Source organism: Gekko japonicus, unplaced genomic scaffold, assembly GCF_001447785.1.
Source record: "Gekko japonicus isolate JY-2015 unplaced genomic scaffold, Gekko_japonicus_V1.1 scaffold1190, whole genome shotgun sequence".
Lineage (NCBI taxonomy): Eukaryota > Metazoa > Chordata > Lepidosauria > Squamata > Gekkonidae > Gekko > Gekko japonicus.
In genome coordinates, this window is record NW_015173159.1 from 20,873 (window position 1) to 38,872 (window position 18,000).

Consider the following 18,000-nt stretch of genomic DNA (forward strand, 5'->3'; position numbering starts at 1 on the left):
GCTGGTCTTTAATATTTCTAGTGGCTTGTCTTTCATTGACCGTGGGCACTACAGGAACAGAAACCAGGCCTCGACTGTATGTGCTGATCCCTTGCTATCAAATAGATGACACTGCTGAGATGCTTGTGTTTTCCAAAAGGCTATCCAATTGTTCCTGTTCTAGCAGCGAGAGAGAGAGAGATGTGCCACCCCACCCCCTCCAATTCCATTTTTTGGCACATCCTGGAAAGTAGACAGGAAAATTAATTTTCTTAGTAGAGATTTAACTGCAAAACTACCTGCACCTTTCCCCCTTTTAATGCTATTGAATCCTTAGGTTATTAACATGAAAAAGAAAGTCCCACTGTATTAAGATCCAGATTTTTGTTTTGTTTTTCAGGGTGGAGCAAAGAGGTGGCTTGAGTAATATAGGCTAACACTGTTCTAAATGTGTTATTACAGCTGTAATTTTAGGACTTTGTACAAATTTGTACATGTAGTTTTCGAGACATGAAAAAGTTAACACGCTCACAGAGACACAACACCTAAGTATAAAATATAAAGCAGTGTAGTAGTTAGTAAATTACATGCTTTCTTATTGCTACAGTGATTTTTGCTGTTTTTTCCTTTTTTACTGTACCACATGTTGTTCTAAGCATATAATTTGCATAAATTATTCAAGTTTAAGAAAAAATCCACACGTCTTCACTTTTAAGCTACTTATATAGTTAATATAAAACAAAGGAAAAAAATGTCTAACATATCTCTTTATTAAAAGAGAAATAAAATGTCGCTTGAAAATGAAATTCAGTGGCCAAATCCAGGGACGATGCACACTTTGTCATTATGGGGGGGGGGGTTCTTATGCCCCTATAGAAATAGCAGAGAGTGGGTGGGGAAGGTATCTGACCCAAAACAGATCTGGCTACCAGGCCTGTGCCAACACCTGTGCATTTATTTGCTTTTTGTTCTGTATTTATCCTTTTTTTTTTTTTTGCAAAAAACCGAAAACAAAACTATGAATGACAAAAGACTAACATTTATAATTTGTAGCAAAATTTGGTTTATGTAGAAACAAGCCATGTTTTGCATTTGGATAGAGATTTAAATGAGTTAAAGCTAAAAATTAAAAAGCAGGATGCTGCAACATCTGGTCACTTGTTGTAGACCTCACTTTTTAAAGTGGTTTAAGTTTGCACAATTTGTACTTTTTTTTAACTAAACAGTATTTTTTCCTCCTCCTTTTATAAACCAGAAATGAAACAAAAAAAACAAAAACAAAAAAACAAAAAAATCCCCTAAACTACAGATAAATTTTCCCTACCTTGAGCGAATGCTGCTGATAGGGGTTGACAAAGCTGTACAGCGCAATCAAACATACTTACATCTTAGCTCATTGCACGGGTACAGCCATAATCAAGGCACAAAGATCTTCTACAAGTTATTCTTTTTTCAATAAAGTTGTACAAAATAATACATTTTACAGTCTGTACAAGAATAATAATCCAGCAGTAAAATAAAAATCGGGAAAGAAAGAGGCGGGGGAGGGGGGTCAGGAGGGGAATGAAGAGAAGGGGGGAGGTCGTGAGGACTACAGTCCTGATAATGACTTTTCTTGTTGTTTGTTTGTTTGCTTTCTTATAGTAGACAGCATCATCAGTGGACAAACTGAAAACAGTGTGTGTGTGTGTGTGTGGTTAAACTCTTTCTGCGATCACAGGCCGTTAAAACGCAGATCATTCCGCAATGTCCGTTTGAGGACCTTCCACGCGCGACAACTTTTGGCAGGTGGCAGTTGCTTTTGCACTGTTGAGGTTTCTGCTGTTAGAACTGTCAGTATTTTCTGCTCAAAAGTCACATTCAGAGGCAGAAAACCAAACTTGAGAGACTTGTCCTTTCATCTTGGTCGGAGACTTGGCACCTTCTTCTTTTTTTTCCTGATGCGGTGAATGGATACAAAGTTGAAAGTCACGGGATAATATGATTACGCCCACAACAGTGCTAATTACTTAGAGTTCTCCCTCCTGTAGTATTCTCTCTCTCTCTCTCTCTTTTTTTGCTTTGAGAAATCTTTTAACTTTAAATCCCCAAATCCTTTCAAGACGCTCCTCCATCCATCCAGGGCATTATTATTTAATTAATTTATTTGTTAATGACAGTGTTAGAGAAACCCTCCCCTGCTCACACAGGAAGCGGCCCCTAGGCGTTGCAAGGGCTGTCTCAAACTGTTCCGAAGGGGCAAAAAGAAGCAAGCTTTAGTAGGGCTGCTATTTGTCCAGCAAGGAGGAAAGGTTTGAGGGATGCAAATCAGAGGGAGATTGCAACAGTTCTCTTCCGCCCTATGTGGGCAAGGGTATTTTTTTTCTTTTTAATAAGGAGTAAGGAGTCCAAAAAACAAGAGAAAAAGTGCTCTCCATCACAATAGCTCATACTGGCGAAGGTGCATCCGTTGAATAATGTCCCGACAGTCATTGAAAACCCTCCGAATGTTTTCTGTATCCACTGCACATGTGAAATGAGGATAGCAATAGTGCCTTCCGTCTCCACTTGCTGTGCTGATTCTCTGTAGGAACATCAAGTGCGCAATAGTTAGGAGCAAGACACAGAAAGAAAAAACTCTAGGGTGATCGGGTGTGAAACGGGGTAGGGGAGATCTGTCCACCCTTATCTCCCACTTTCTCTTTCTCCCGGCTTTTGACACCCCCCTCTGAACACTAAGAATTTGATTTTCAGGGGCAAGTGCAGGCTATAAAATAAAGCTGCTTTGAAATAAGCTGGCAGGGGAAATTATGATAATGCTCACTATCTATAATTAACAAAAGTCAAATAATTGAAGCATTCATTGTAACACAGATAATGACTGCTATTAAACCAAGTTAGCAGAATACCACTATCCAAGTAGATAAAACACACCCTTTCCATATCCACATATTCTTCTGTGTAAGTATTGGTTATTTGTATAAAACACTGTCATGTAAGATCTAATACACTTACAGTGCAATCCTAAAGCAGTGATATTCCAGTCCAAGACCAGATTAATGAGTTTAGACTGGAGGAACTTTGCATACGACTGCATGCAGGCTTGGTACCAACTAAAAACAATGTAGCGCCGCCAACTGGGAAGGGATTATACCAAAGGAACAGGACAGCCCAAGATGTTTCACAACGTTAAGTGCTTAATCCAAAAGGCATGCACCGATATACATTGCAGTATGGCAGAGGGTGCTGGGGGCACAACTCCCAGATTGCCCATTTTTTGGTTGTTTCCGAGGGGCACTGAATAGTCATGGTGAGGCCCCTCCCACTGGACTGCATGTGATCATGGTCCATGCGGGGGGAGGGGATTTTCAGACTATGTGGGGGAGGGGATTTTTGCCCCGATACTGTAGCTGCAGAAGCTCCAAAATCGAGCTCTGCGCAGGTGCCGAGCCCATCGCTGTGATGCAGAGACCACGAAGAAGTAAAAACACTGTCGGCCCAAAGCAACTTCTTAGGTTCTGTCAGGCTGGCCCTGGAAGCTACAGGGTCTCGTTTCAATTAAACAGGTATACAGCTCTAAATGGCAGAATAAGGGACAAACTGGAGGTAATTCAGAGTAGTCATGGTTTAGGACAGGGAGCCCCAGCCTTGTTGAGCCTATGAGCACTCCTGGGATTTTGAGAACAGCTAGTGCAGTGATGGCGAACCTTTTAGAGACCGAGTGCCCAAACTGCGACCCAAAACCCACTTATTTATCGCAAAGTGCCAAATCAATAAAAACAATTATATATATATTAAAAAAGCAAAGTGCCAACATGGCAATTTAACCTGAATACTGAGGTTTTACTTTAGAAAAAACAACTCATACATTAACTTAAGATGATCCAAACATAGTAAGGAAAGCAATCCCAAATGCTTTCATTTACTTAAAATTATTTGGCAGAGAATTTGACACTTTAATGATGGTCTGGGCCTGGCTGGGGCGATGGTAAGCGTGCCCACTGAGAGGGCTCTGAGTGCCACCTCTGGCACCCGTGCCATAGGTTTGCCACCACTGCATGGAGCATTCATCTGACATCATTTCACCCAGTTCTGATTTAACACACCCCAGGCTGAGAGATGAGCCGCTGACTTGTGTGATCCCACCTTTCTCCTGTCCTTTGAGCAAAGCAGTTCCAAAGCGTCTCCTGTTCCAATGTGGTGGTGGAACCCCAGGACTGACTCTTTGCTTTGGGGAGGAAATCAGTGGGCACCAGGATACATAATGGCCAGCACCATATTAGTTATCAACAACATAATAGCTCTTGCGTTGTTGTTGGGGTTTTTTTAAAGCAGCTACGGAAAAAAGGCAAAGGTTCAGTCCAGGACTGAGGCACTGATGTTAAGTATTTGTTTTTAATCTCACCCTCATCTTAATTTTACTAATGCAAATTAATCACACAGAGTAGCAAATGTGCCCAGTGGAGAAACAGCAGCTGGGTGTGAGTGGGGATCAGAAAAACTGCCCTCCATGGTTACTTTTCATCCTTAAAAGGGAGGGGGGGGGAATATCCCTTAAGCATGGTTGCTTTAGGACACATCTGGGTTGGTCCCTGAGTTGATTATTACACATACAAACACCACCTAAAATGTAATGATACGGAACTGAACATAACATACTTACAAGAAATTCATCTCTAATAAAATACTTGGCCCTTGTAACTCTAGGATCCTCACCAGGTTCCGGTGTTGCTACTCAATTTAAAAACAAAAATAAAATTATGTTAAAACAGGACTTCATATTAAAATCTTACAGCTATTAAATTTTATGCACGACTGTTAAAAGTTTGGTGACAATTTTTATCATGCAACAGAATCATCTAAAATATAAGGTCTTGAGAATACTTGATACAAAGCCTCTGTGGCACTATTTTAACTTGACAAAGTCTTCACTTCATGAGAATGTCAGCTGCCTGACTGTAGACAAAAGGGAACTGTATCAAGGAAGGAGGAGAGAAATTCTGCAGACAAGTAAAACTACCCCTCAGTATCAAAAAGTAAAATTATTGAACATATTTAGTCATCTGAACTCAAAGCTATCTACCTTAGCAGCATTATTTATGGAATATTAACCCCCATCTCTCCATTCCCCAATAGACTCTTGGGTAACTGAATAATACAGTTGTGGTTTTTAATAATACAGTTGTGGTTTTTTTTTAAATCTAAGTGTGTAAAATGTCACTCTTCCTACCATCATCCGGTGTGGTGTAACGAGCAAATTCTGGAAAGTAGTCTTCAATTTTAGATTTCCCTGCCAAAACTTTCTCTGCTAGCAAATCCTGTTTGTTCAGGAAAAGAATTACTGAAATGGTCCGTAGCCACCTAAAGAAAACAGAAGCCAAAATATTGTTAGACACATGGCAAAGTAAAGAAAGGGATATAAACACTGTAGTCTGGACTGGAGACAACATTCGTGCACTGAATGCCAGGTATCCAAACTAAACATCTTGCATGCTTCAAGTACTTCTCATTAGTATCATTTATATATGTGATAGCCAATTGTGGGGAGATCTGCAGATATCTAAATCTGTGGATTGGGGCCGCACTGACTAAAAACTTTTTAAAAAATACACTAGGGCAGGAGTCTCAAACATGTGGCCTGGGGGCTGGATTAGGCCCCCAGAGGGCTTCTATCAGCCCCACAGTGGAACTGGCTGTCTTCTGCTTCTTCTTCCAGTTCTGCTGCTGCTGCATCATCGTAGGTTTGCAGCTTACAGATACACACCTAAACAGCATACTCAAGATTGCAACAGCACAGACATTTTGATGCAATAATTCAGAGCAAGAGGTGTCACTTATGAGACATTGTTAAATGAACAAAATATTGCAAGAGTGCTAATTGTTGCCAGAGGTGCTGCCTTTTACTCTTGGGTAGCTCCAATAGCAAGGGCACCCCACTTCTAACCTGATCCAGAGACTCACAAAATTCAGGCCAAGGAAGGCACTCTTGGTTCTGAAACACAGAGATAGCCACAGCTCTGAAAAAGGGGTCTCCATTTTCAGGTGACAGGCAACCTCAGAGCAAGCCTCCAGTCTTCCCCCTCCACCCAGCAGAGATTATGCTTATGGAATAACAATGAGTTCTAGCAGGTAAAGTATCTACATTTCTAAAGTCTATTTAATTCTTTGTCTGAATACTTGTCTTTTCTACTCTGTCCCTCAAGATACCGGGATAAACCAATCAAACATTCAAATTATTAACGATCCTTCCTGACGCTAATCAGGGACGTCTCCCACCTTTTGTTTACCCTGGCCAGGACCATTAGTGGTCAGATAATCCATTCAACTAGCCACCCAGCACCTGGCTTCTATTGTTAAATCCAGACCCTGCCCCTCTGGAAGCTCATTGGTCACATCTAGGCCTTGCCCATCCTGAGGCCACACACCCCTGGGACTCATCATTGGTCCAGGAAATCTATTGTTCTCAACTGAGACCAGCCCCCAGGATCAGCCATTGGTCTGCATTGTCTTCCATAGGGTATATCCCAGCGTAAACATGGCCTCAGCCCGTGTGTTTTCTGCCGTAATCCAAAATGGCAGTCCACCCCTAAGCTCTCTGAGTTTAGGCCACAATCCATGGACCTCTGCACATCTGGACCAGGTTGTATAACCCCTCTATAAACTATCAATCACCTCTGCTTCCTTAGTTCCATAAATGTGTGTGCGGTTGTGTATTGTTTGAATGATATATATTCCCCAGTAAAAAAAATTATATTTTACTGAACACAGTCTCTGTGTCTGTTCTGGTGTTTACAGCAAAGGTGGGACTTCTGTATACATTGGTGTGAACCCTAATTTGCCCACTGCCAAATTAATAATCATAACGTCCCCTAGACTAATTAATAATTCAAGGCAATTTGGCTAACATAATGTTTTAAGCATGTTTTTATTTTAAGTAAAAAAAAACCCTTTGTGTCCTTTATAAAGTTTATATCTCCGCTGCCTAGCATTACATTTTATGACACATATGGCCCAGCCCAACAAGGTCTCATTTATGTCAGATCTGGCCCTCATAATAAATGAGCTCGACACCCCTGTACTAGGGCTTGGAGCAGCTCCAAGACACCACTGCTGCTGTGTCTGGGCGCAAAGGCGGGTGGTGAGGCCTCGAGCTGCACTGGGTTTGGCGATGGAGGGGGAAGATGGGATTTCCCCCTGCAAGTCTATTCTAAAAGTCAAGCTGGAAAAATTTGAGGATACTTAAGTCCAGTGATGGAAACTATGAACAGGCAAGACAAGTCTTTTTATGAACCAGAAAAATGACCCACATCTGCAGGAAAAAAGTGAAATCTAAAAAAAGAAGAAAACAAAACGTTGAAGAATGAAAAAAAACCCCAAATGATATAAGTAGTGCCTGCGTAAGGGGTGGGGTCCTTTCAGGAACGGTTTTGGCCTTTGAGGGAGGAATAATCAGGGCAAGGCCTGCTTAGGGTTGCCAGGTCCGAGTTGGGAAATTCCTGGAGATTTTGGGGTGGAGACTGGGGAGGTCAGGGTCTTCACCTAGACATAATGTCATAGAGTCAACCCTCCAAAGCAGCCATTTTCTCCAGGGAGACAGATCTCTGTTGTAATTCCAGGAGATCTCCAGGTTAAACCTGGAAGTGGCAACCCAAGGCCAGGCAGCAAACACTAGGTGACTTGATACCACTCGCTCTGCATGACTCAACTAGGCCTAAGTGCTTGCTATTGTTCAACAAAAGATGACTCAAAAAAGTGAGATATACAGTAGAACAATCTAGAAACAACAAGGTACTGTATATAGTGAAAATAAAGACCAAACAATAAATTAATCATTGTCTGCTATGCTATTCTTTTATCATGCATAAAATGAGAGACTCTTGCAACCAGTGTTCCCTTTAAGCTGAGTTAGTGTGAGCTAGCTCACAGTTTTTTAAGCCTCCGGCTCACACATTTTTGCCTTAGCTCAGGAAGGAGGGCTTCAGAGCAAACTAATTTATGCAGTGGCCAAATCGCTTGCTCACAACTTTAATGCCAGTAGCTCACAAAGTAGAATTTTTGCTCACAAGACTCCACAGCTTAGAGGGAGCATTGCTTGCAACATGTAGAAAATCTTACAAACATATATAAAAGACAGGAACTTGGATGAACGCTATATGAAATGCAAACTGGTATGTTGGAAACACTAATACACTCTCTAACATTGCCCTAAGGCTGTGTGATACTTTCACAGAAGCTCCAGTATCCCAGAAGAAGCCAGTCACAGGGCTCGCCAGCTGTCAAATTTTCCCGTTTCACTTAGGCTCAATCAAAGAGGCGACCTATACGTCAATAAATTCCCAAGGTAAACATTCTAGAGACTGTATTAGCGTTTCCAGCATCCCAATTTGCATTTGGTGTAGTATTCCTCGAGGTTCCTGTCTTTTGTATATGTCTGTAAGATTTTCTACATGTTGCAAGATTCTCTCATCTTATGCATGATTAAGAATAACATAGCAGACCCTGATTAATTTATTATTTGGTCTTTATTTTTGCTATATACAGTACCTTGTTGTTTCCAGATTACTACTGTTCAACAGCACCCCTGTGAAAGCCAGGGTATAGAAGTCTGAGCTTCAGAATAGGGTTTGGGAGACCCAGGTTCAAATTCCCGTCTTGCTGTGGAGGATCACTGGGTGATTTGGGGCCAGTCACATACTTTCAACCTAACCTACCCTACGGGGTTGTTCTGAGGAGAAAAAGAATGAGAGGAGAATAATGTATGCTGCTTTGGTCTCCACTGTGGAGAAAGTTGGGGTATAAATGAAGTGAATAAACAATAACTATAGCTGAAGATGGAAGGCAGGTAAAAGGTAGGTTTGTGAACGGCTGAGGTGGTAAGAAGGAGTCAGGGAAAAGGGACAGGGGAGGATATGGGGACTGCCAGGAGGACAGAGAGAGAAAATAGTGTGGTGTGGATACAGGGGAAAGTGAGCGCCCCCCCCCCCCAATTCCTTGAGGGTTTCCTACCATGCAAATGGGCCTGGCCCAGTGGTTGGCACCATAGATTTCCTAGGTAGAGGCTGCTGGGGGCAGAAGGAAAGCTGAAGACAGGGGGCAGATAAATGTAGGCTGGCTGTCGGGTGAGAAGGAGAAAAGGAAGCATGAAAAGGGGAGATGTTATGGGGGCTTTCAGAAAAGGGAAAGAAAAAATAGCGGGAGAGGGGGAATGAGATGCCTACCACAAGTCCTTGCAGTTTCCCCACTTGTAAATCTCTGTTTCCCTAATATATAAGCTACTTTATTTCACATTAGCACTGTATATTCTTGGTTAAGTCAACCTTATGCTACATTATTAATTAATGACACAAGTGATCAACTTTCAAAGGGATGGACCTGTTGTTCCAGATACTCTTGAAAAGGTTTAACGCTTCTTGAAGCCGGTTGGTCTGATTGTCTTCTCGTATAACCATGTTGTAGCTACTGCTGGCCACCACAAATATGATAGCAGTCACATCTGGAGAAAAATGGGGGGAAAAACAACACGCCAATGATGGTGGGCCTTGTAAGGGCAGAAAAGCAGAATACAAATTTTGTCAATAAACTCTAATGAAATAAACCAGTTTGCTGGGGCAGTCACAGCCTTGGCGACAACAAAGTCTAATCACAGATATGATTATGAAGACAAACCTCAGATAACTCTGGCTTCGAACCACAGAAACAATTTTATCTCATGCACCGACAGGACATGCAAACTACACTAGGAAACAAAACAGTCATTTTATTCTTGCAAGTTTAATGCCTTTTCCTAGCTTACCGTTAAAACACTGGATCCATTTTCGGCGTTCGTCTCGCTGCCCACCAACGTCAAACATACTGGAAAAGAAAACCCAATCAGAATTAGGAAAAGCCGCACAGGCCTCAGTTACTAGTATGAAGGTTGACAGGCCTCAGATACTAATAGGAAAACCTTGACAAGACATACTCTTCCATTTATTTCTTTAATTCATAGTCTGTCTTTTAAACTGAGACTGAAGGCTGATTTTAGTATAAAATAGTGTAATAAAATAGCATGAAGTTCTAATATATTTATTTATTTGTTCGAGTTATACCCCGCCCTCCCCGCCAAGGCAATAAGCAATGCAATAGGACTAGGATTACAAAACTGAAAAACTATGGAAAATTTTATGAACTGTGAAAAGAAGTGTGGACTGTTATGAAAGCCAGAGATTTTGCTTTTGTCTGATAATTAATTCCAACCTAACAAAATCAAACTAATAAAAACTAACAGTTATTGATATGACTGATGTATCGGCACCAGTCAATTCTCCTGACTGGTTTTTTTTAAAAGTAAAACAAAGTTCTTTGGATTGGGAAAACCACCAAAAATTTTTTCCAACAAAGCCTAAAATCTTACAGAACAAACTTGAAAGGTACTCCCAATACACAAGTAACCAATGCTCCCTCTAAGCTGTGGAGTCTTGTGAGCAAAAATTCTACTTTGTGAGCTGCTGGCATTAAATTTGTGAGCGAGTGGTTTGGTTACGGCATAAATTAGTTTGCTCTGAAGCCCTCCTTCCTGAGCTAAGACAAAAATGTGTGAACCAGAGGCTAAAAAACTGTGAGCTAGCGCACACTAACTCAGCTTAGAGGGAACACTGCAAGTAACATAAAATCGGAAACAGTAAAAAACCTCACCACATACCAGCCTCTCTCTCCTGGCTCTATCCAAAACAGCTGATGAACAGCAACCCTATTTTACTTCCACGTGGTTAAGTGCAAAACACCACATGATTACAATGGTTATGCATTCTGACCCCCTGTTCACTTTAACCTCAGTCTGAACATGAAGGACCACTTATCAGGGATACTCACTGAAAGTTTACTTTGTCGACCTGAAACTTGGTTTCAAATATTCCTGATGTCAGAACTCTGCATCTAAGAAGATCCTAAAAAAAAAAAAGATTAAAAAAAATACAGCAAGATCAGTTTAGAGGAGGCCTCTTGTTTTAAAACAGTGCATGGCCTGAAGACAACACAGGAACGGAGGACTAAGGCGTGCGCTTGGTGTAAGGTTTCAGCAGTGAGACGAGGAAGCAGCGCTGCTGAAATGTCAATCAAGAAACAGGTTGTGTGTCTGAGGTACGTGTTCTGTGATTGTGTGTCTGAGAGAAGAGGGAAATAGACACACAAAACGTACCTCACTTACATACACAAGCCTCCATTGGGTAGATTTGCATTTTTCAGTAAGTTGCTATAAAAATACAGTCCTAAACTCTGGTTTTAAATTTTGTTTTTTAAAATGGATTTTATGTATTTTATTTCATGTATTCTATCAAGCTGCCTTAAAGCAATGTATGGGGGGAAAGTAGCTAATAAATGTTTCAAATTAAAAAAAAATGTTTTAAACAAATAAACAAACAAAACATAAACTGTATAAAGAAGACCACCACAGGAAAGCGAAACCTATGAAGAGTTAAGTGCCACCTCATTTTCTTAAAAGACATTTTTATTCACCTGGTCAGATGGTGTGTATTCATTTTGCTTGACTATGTCGATCTTGTCTAGAAAACTAAAAGAAAAAGAGATCTTTCACTGGTCAACTCCTAACACTGCAATCACTTAAAAAAAATTATAACCCAAACATTACATTTTGGCAGCATTTCTTATTGAGATTTATCAAACAGTTTTGCTTTTTTAAATAGCTTTTGATATTTGGTTTTTCCGTATGCTGAGGAAAGCGTACATGATTTAATAAGTGTGCTGTGAAAGTTGGAAGAGTGTGTATTTATTGTTCCCATCCAGCAGAGGGCTAAAACCATCGCTTCAGCATAGAACTCCACTGAAATAACCATAAGGTTGGCTTCATTCATTGTCAATCGATAATTCAACATTTAGCAATATCATTTCATCATGAAGATACTTTAACTTCACTGACTCAAAATTATTAGGGTATTTCCTCATGACATTGCAGGATGAAATGAATACATACACACATAGAGTTGCCTTATAACGAGCCAGTCCTTTAGTCTACCAACATAAGAGCATAAGAAGAGCCCTGCTGGAGCAGAGCAGTGGTCCATCTAGCCCAGCATCATGTCTCACACAGTGGCCAACCAGCTCCTCTGGACAGCCAACAGCAGGGCACAGAAGCCAAGACCTTACCCTGATGTTGCCTTTTGGCTCTGGGATTTAGATGTTTACTGCCTCTGAATGTAGAAGTTCGCCTCCGTCACCATGGCTAGTAGCCATTGATTAGGCTTGCCAGCCCCCAGGTCTGGGTGGGGGATCCCCTGGTTTCAGGGGCTTCTCCCCACTGTGAACCAGCTAGCTGTTGAGGGAAACTCCATCCCTAAACAGGGACATCATGTGGCGATGTTCTGGTATTTGGGCAAACTCCATGGTTTGAGGGCAAAAACCCCATAGAGTTTCACACAAATACCAGAGGGTTCCCAACGTGATGATGTCTCTTCTGGGTGACTTCACTGCATCGAGGACGTTGCACAATGTCCCTGCCCACCCTTGGAATGCCCCCCAAATCCCTCCACTGGAGCAACGAGGGGATCTGACAACCCTACCATTGATAGACCTATCCTCCATGAATCTATCTAATCCCCTCACACACACAGAATTGCCAGCTCTGGGTTGGAAAATACCTGGAGGTTTTTGGGATGGATTCTGGGGAGGGTGCGGTTTGGGGAGGGACCTCAGTGGGGTATAATGCCACAGAGTCCACCCTCCAAAGCAGCCATTTTCTCCAGGGGAACTGAGCTCTGTTGCCTGGAGATCAGATGTAATCCGTCAAGATCTCCAGGCACCACTTGGAGGCTGGTAACCCTAAGAACACAAGAAGCAAAACCACACATGGAATGGACTTGAGAGTTCTGCTGCTCTTTTACATGCCTGAATCAGCTTTGGAAGGATTTCCAGTAGTGGCTAGGATTGTACATGGATGCAGAACACAGTCTTCATATACTAATACAGATACAAAGGGGGCTGGCCTCAGTGACTCATTCACTAAGGTACCAAAATTGGCTGGGAGAGTCTGAAAATGGGACATTTTGAAGCCTTTTCAAGCAAAGCATGAAGCCAACCTCACAAACAAAGACAAAACTCTCAACACTGAATTTTCAGGTTATGGGACTTCGCCCCTCCATGTACGTCAACAATCCCAGCTTTGAGGAAGGGGAATTTCCAGTGACAGTCAGGAAAGTACAACACATAAAATCAAACCAAGGGCTATATATGGTTTCCACTTTATATACATTAACAACTCTGAGTGTTTGGATTTCCAGTGTCAACCAGGAACTGACCTTACTACTGAGTGTTGTATTTATAATCGTAATATATCATGATTATCTAATGCCAATATTTGTCTGCAATATATTCAACATTTACAATTTCCTGCCTATGTTTTGACATCTCATCTATGAAAGCTGGGCAAAGCAATAAATAAATAAAAATAAAAACAAACAGTTAAAATGATGAAGGGGGAAGGTTATTATGAGGTAAAGGCATAAGCAGTTAGGGATTCATAGTTTAAGAAAATTGATGTAGGCAGGGATTTATCTAAGCATTTACATCCTGGTTTATCTCCTCAGACTCAAGGTGGCTAGATGAAAAATCAGGTTGCAAGGACACAAAATATAATGTTCCAATTAACAAGATTAAAAATTACACATTAGAAACGCATATAATTTTTTAAAGTTACAAATTTGAAGTTTACAGAATTGAAAAGAAGCCAACCAAATCTGCTGAAACGGTTCACCCTCCACCAAGTCATCTCTCAAATAAAACTGTTTTACATGCCTTCCTAATGTATCTAACGAAAGCCCCTCCACACACACTCTGGTAGGACTGAGCTCACCATGGAAAAAGCATGTGACCTACCTATAACCATATGGACTATCCTAAGGGAAGGCAACATAAGGAGTATTCTGTGTGAAGAATATAGCATAAGAGTATACTGGGAGACATGGGAGTCCTAAGCCATGAAGGGCGTCAAAAGTAACCACCAGTACTTGAACTGGGCCCAGAAGTAAACAGGGAACCAGAGTTGATGCACCACCTGGAGTTATGTGTTCCAAGAGGCTGATCCCAGACAAGCATCTTGCTCCACATTTTGTATTAACCGAAGCTTCTGAGATGTCCTCAAAGGCAGCCCCACATACAGTACATTACAGAAGTCCCTTCTGGAGGTTACAGTGGCATAAGGAGGTCAACTCGAGTCATTAAGGGGCCATCTTACAAGCTAGTGGTACTCCTAGCAATAGCACTGACCTGTGTATCCGTCAGAAAGGCTGCGTCCACCCCCAATCTTAACTTGGTCTATTAAAAAGAGTTTTACCCAACCTAAATCTGGTAGATCAACACCAGCCAACAATCCTGGCTTCCCAACCAGTATCACTCCCATCTTGTCTGGATCAAGCTTCAGTTTGTTTACCCTCAGCATCTTGATCACTGCCTCAAAACCTTCATAGCTGCCTCTGGAGTCTTAAATGATAACATATAAATGTTGGGTGTCATAGGTATACTGGTGACAGTCTACTTTAAAGCATTTATAAAATAAGTAACGTGGAGGACATGAAAATGTACCCAAAGTTTTTGGTAGCACATTTATCTTAAATAGTTAGAGGAAGTACTTCTTCACACATGGCACAATTAGCCTATGGAACCCATTGCCCCAGAAGGTTGGACCAAAGCCAACTGGTTGAAATTAAATCAAGAGTTTTTGGCTAAACATTAGGAAGAACTTTCTGACAGAGTGGTCCCTCAGTGGAACAGGCTTCCTTGGGATGTGGTGGGCTCTCCTTCTTTTGAGGTTTTCGAACAGAGGCTAGATGGCCATCTGACAGCAATGCTGATTCTGTGAACTTAGGCAGATCATGAGAGGGAGGGCAGGAAGTGTTGCCTCAGTGCTTAGTTCTTGTGGCCCTTTCTTACATGCCCAGGGCCACTTTGGGGTCAGGAAGCAATTTTTCTCCAGACCAGTTTGTCTGGGGATCTTGGAGGGTTGGTGTTTTTTTTTGCCATCTTCTGGGCATGGAATGGGGGGTCACTGGGGTGTGGGGGGAGGTATTTGTGAATTTCCTGCATTGTGCAGGAGGTTGGACTAAATGACCCTATGTCCTTTCCAGGCAACCATCAGCCAACCTTTATCTGCCTGTCTGTCTTAAGTTTTACATCCCCCCCCCACAGCCTCTGCCTAGGGAAAGGGCAGTCTTTCCCTGCAGTGGGAACCAAAGCAGCTGACATCATTCTCCTCTCCCCCGTATGATCCGCACAACTACCCTATGAGGTATGTTAAGGTTGAAAGTGTGTGAATGGTCCATAGTCCCCCAGGCAGCTTTTAAAACATGAACCTGGGACCTGCACACCATCTGTGGCAGTAATGGGGTGACTGCTGGCACCTTTTCCTATCATTTTTTGCCTTGAGGTATTCTGCTTGTGGTGTGATCTGTCTTCTTTGTGGTGTGGCGTGATTGTGTTATTGGGTTTGTTTCTTTTAAAGGGGAAGTGATGTGTTGTGAGTTAGGACATATGTTACCTCAGAATACAGTAGTTCCCATATGCAACTGAAAATTAACTGCCTTGCCGGGGGGGGGGGAGTTTGAGGGGTGGAATGGAGTGAAGTCCAATCAGCTTCCATATGCAAAAGACCTTGGAACGCTGGGCGGGACTGCACAAAGCAGCCAGTCAACCCAGCCAGTGTCTTCTGAGTGGCAGTTCTTCTGGCCAAACACTAAAGGCGGGCATTTTAGAACGCTGGTCCCCACTACTGCTTTATTATAAGGGAGAGATTTGCACTTATATCCCACCCATCCCACGAGTGGGCTCAGGGCGGGTAACATCATTATAATAAATACAATTTCCGTTTAAAACATGATAAAACATTATAATAATTAAAGCAATGGGTACAGCTTGTAACAGCGTCAGTTGGCTATAAAGTTCTGGCCTGATGGTGCAGTGAGTTAAAGGCCAGTTGTCAGTGGTCAGTAAATTGACGGGTGACAGCAACCTCAGGGAGGCCATATATGAGTGCCCGTTGCCTCAGCCAAAGGCCTGACGGAACAGCTCCGTCTTGCAGGCCCTGCAGAATTGAGGAAGATCCTGCAGGGCCCTGGTCTCAGTAGGGAGCATGTTCCACCAGGCTGGGGCCAGGGCAGAAAAAGCCCTGGCCCTGGTTGAGGCAAGATGGGCATCCTTTGGGTCAGGGACCACCAGGAGGTAATGATCTTTAGAGCATAACGCTCTTCGAGGCATATATGGGAAGAGGTGGTCCCTTAGATATATTGGTCCCAGGCTGTTTAAGGCTTTAAAGGTAAAAACCAGCACCTTGAAGTGAATCCAGTACTCAACTGGCAACCAATGAAGTTGGCGGAGCATATGCCTAACGTGAGCCCACACAGGTGTTGATGTCAGTAGGCGTGCCGCTGCATTCGGCACCAGTTGTAATTCCCAGATCAGCTTCAAGGGTAAGCCTGCACAGAGCGAGTTGCAGAGCGAGTTTGCTTCCTTTTTAAATGAAAGATGAACTTCCTGGAATTCTAACAAAAGTGGGTATTAGAAGCAACAGCAGCATGAAACGGTCCTAGCGGCCCCTTCCCTTTTCAAGTGAAGAGAGATGGTTTTGTACAATTCTGGACATCACGAACATTTCACTCTAATCTCAGTGACCGAACCATGCGCTGACAGAATGTATTGCAGGAAGAGGAGGAGAAGATGGGCAATGGAAGTAACGATAATCTGTGTGCTGAACCAATGTATGTCCCAAGTTTTTCAAACTATATTAAAGTTTTGATTTTACAGCAAATGCCCAGAAACGTCCCCGTGTTTCTTACATTATAGATATGCTAGAAGTTACAGATGAACAAGCGATTTCCAAAAGTTGTCGTGTGTGTGTGTGGGGGATATGGCAGAACCATGTTTGCTGTTGTTTATGCAGACATTTTTAGGCCTGTGATTTCCAGTGCCAGAGAGGGCTCCCCTGGAGATGGGACTCCTAGGGCTGCACACACACTTGGTAAAACAAGTCTGAGTGCCACAAACATTCCTTTCTGCCCTGGAAAAAAAAAGTCCAACATTTAAGCACAGCCAGCATTCAAAAACAAAAACACATACAGAGTAAAGCTTGTCTGTCATTGTGCAGCAGGTAGCAGCCTGTATTCGTCCTTAAAGGGAAAAAAATGAGAAAAATATTAAACTAGTTTTTTTAAAATATATATATATGAAATGCACATAGGAGTGCTTACATCGGGAAAGGGAGTGAAAACTGTCAATAAAGATGTTGAGCATTGGTAAAGGAAAAAATGGGGGGAGGTGCATAAATACTGGGGGCTCCAAAGCAGCCAGCATGCTATCCACTGGGTACACTGCCAGGATCCCTCAATGTGTTACTAAGGATGCTCAAGCATACCTCTCAGATTGCATGCACCTGACTGTGAGCCAAGGGTGGCAGTTCTAGCAACTTTAGATTAAAATTCTACAGTACAGACAGCCGTGTGGAAAAATGCCTCTGGCTGATGTGGGAAAGGTTAGGGTGGGGAGGTATAACCTATGTACTGCTGTCGCTTTAGTCTAAACCAGAAGGTGTCCAAACTGCAGCTCGGGAGCCACATGCGGCTCTTTCACACATATTGTGTGGCTCCTGGCAGGGCGGCTGGAGAAGTGAAGGGGAGGCATGCCTCCCCAATCAGTCTTCCCTTCCCCAGCCAGTGTTCCCCTCCCTGGGTAGGCTTATGGGGGGGGGGAGCAGACAAAGAAAGCAACTTTAAATGCGTTCTCAAAGCCCCCTCCCCACGGGCTGGCTTGGAGAAGGCACGTGTCTCTTTAAACCCCTTCTCCAAGCCAAGCCAGCGGGGCAGGGGCTTGGAGGACACATTCAAAGTCAAAGTGGGCTTCCGGTTTATGGCGGCGCGTTAGCAGACTCACCTCCCGGACCTCCCAGGGGTGAAGCTGCGCTCCGGCCGAGGGAGGGGGTGCGCAGGCTCGTCACCCCCCCAGGGACCCGGCTGAAGGGGCTCTGGCCAGGGGACTTATGAGAAGTCGCCTCTTCGCCGGCGGAAT

General features: G+C 42.8%; 1 protein-coding gene across 1 annotated transcript in view; it reads right to left on the minus strand.

Moving 5' to 3' along the window:
- Positions 1-961: 961 nt before the first annotated feature.
- Positions 962-18,000, minus strand: part of GNAS (GNAS complex locus) — a 122,172-nt gene continuing 105,133 nt past the window's right edge. The window contains exons 5-11 of the mRNA XM_015422449.1: positions 11,452-11,506; positions 10,810-10,883; positions 9,752-9,810; positions 9,331-9,451; positions 5,189-5,319; positions 4,622-4,692; positions 962-2,542 (exon numbers count right to left, since the gene is read on the minus strand). Of these exons, the coding sequence (XP_015277935.1) occupies positions 2,396-2,542; positions 4,622-4,692; positions 5,189-5,319; positions 9,331-9,451; positions 9,752-9,810; positions 10,810-10,883; positions 11,452-11,506 (658 nt within the window). The 3' untranslated portion in view covers positions 962-2,395. The remainder of the gene's footprint in view (positions 2,543-4,621; positions 4,693-5,188; positions 5,320-9,330; positions 9,452-9,751; positions 9,811-10,809; positions 10,884-11,451; positions 11,507-18,000) is intronic.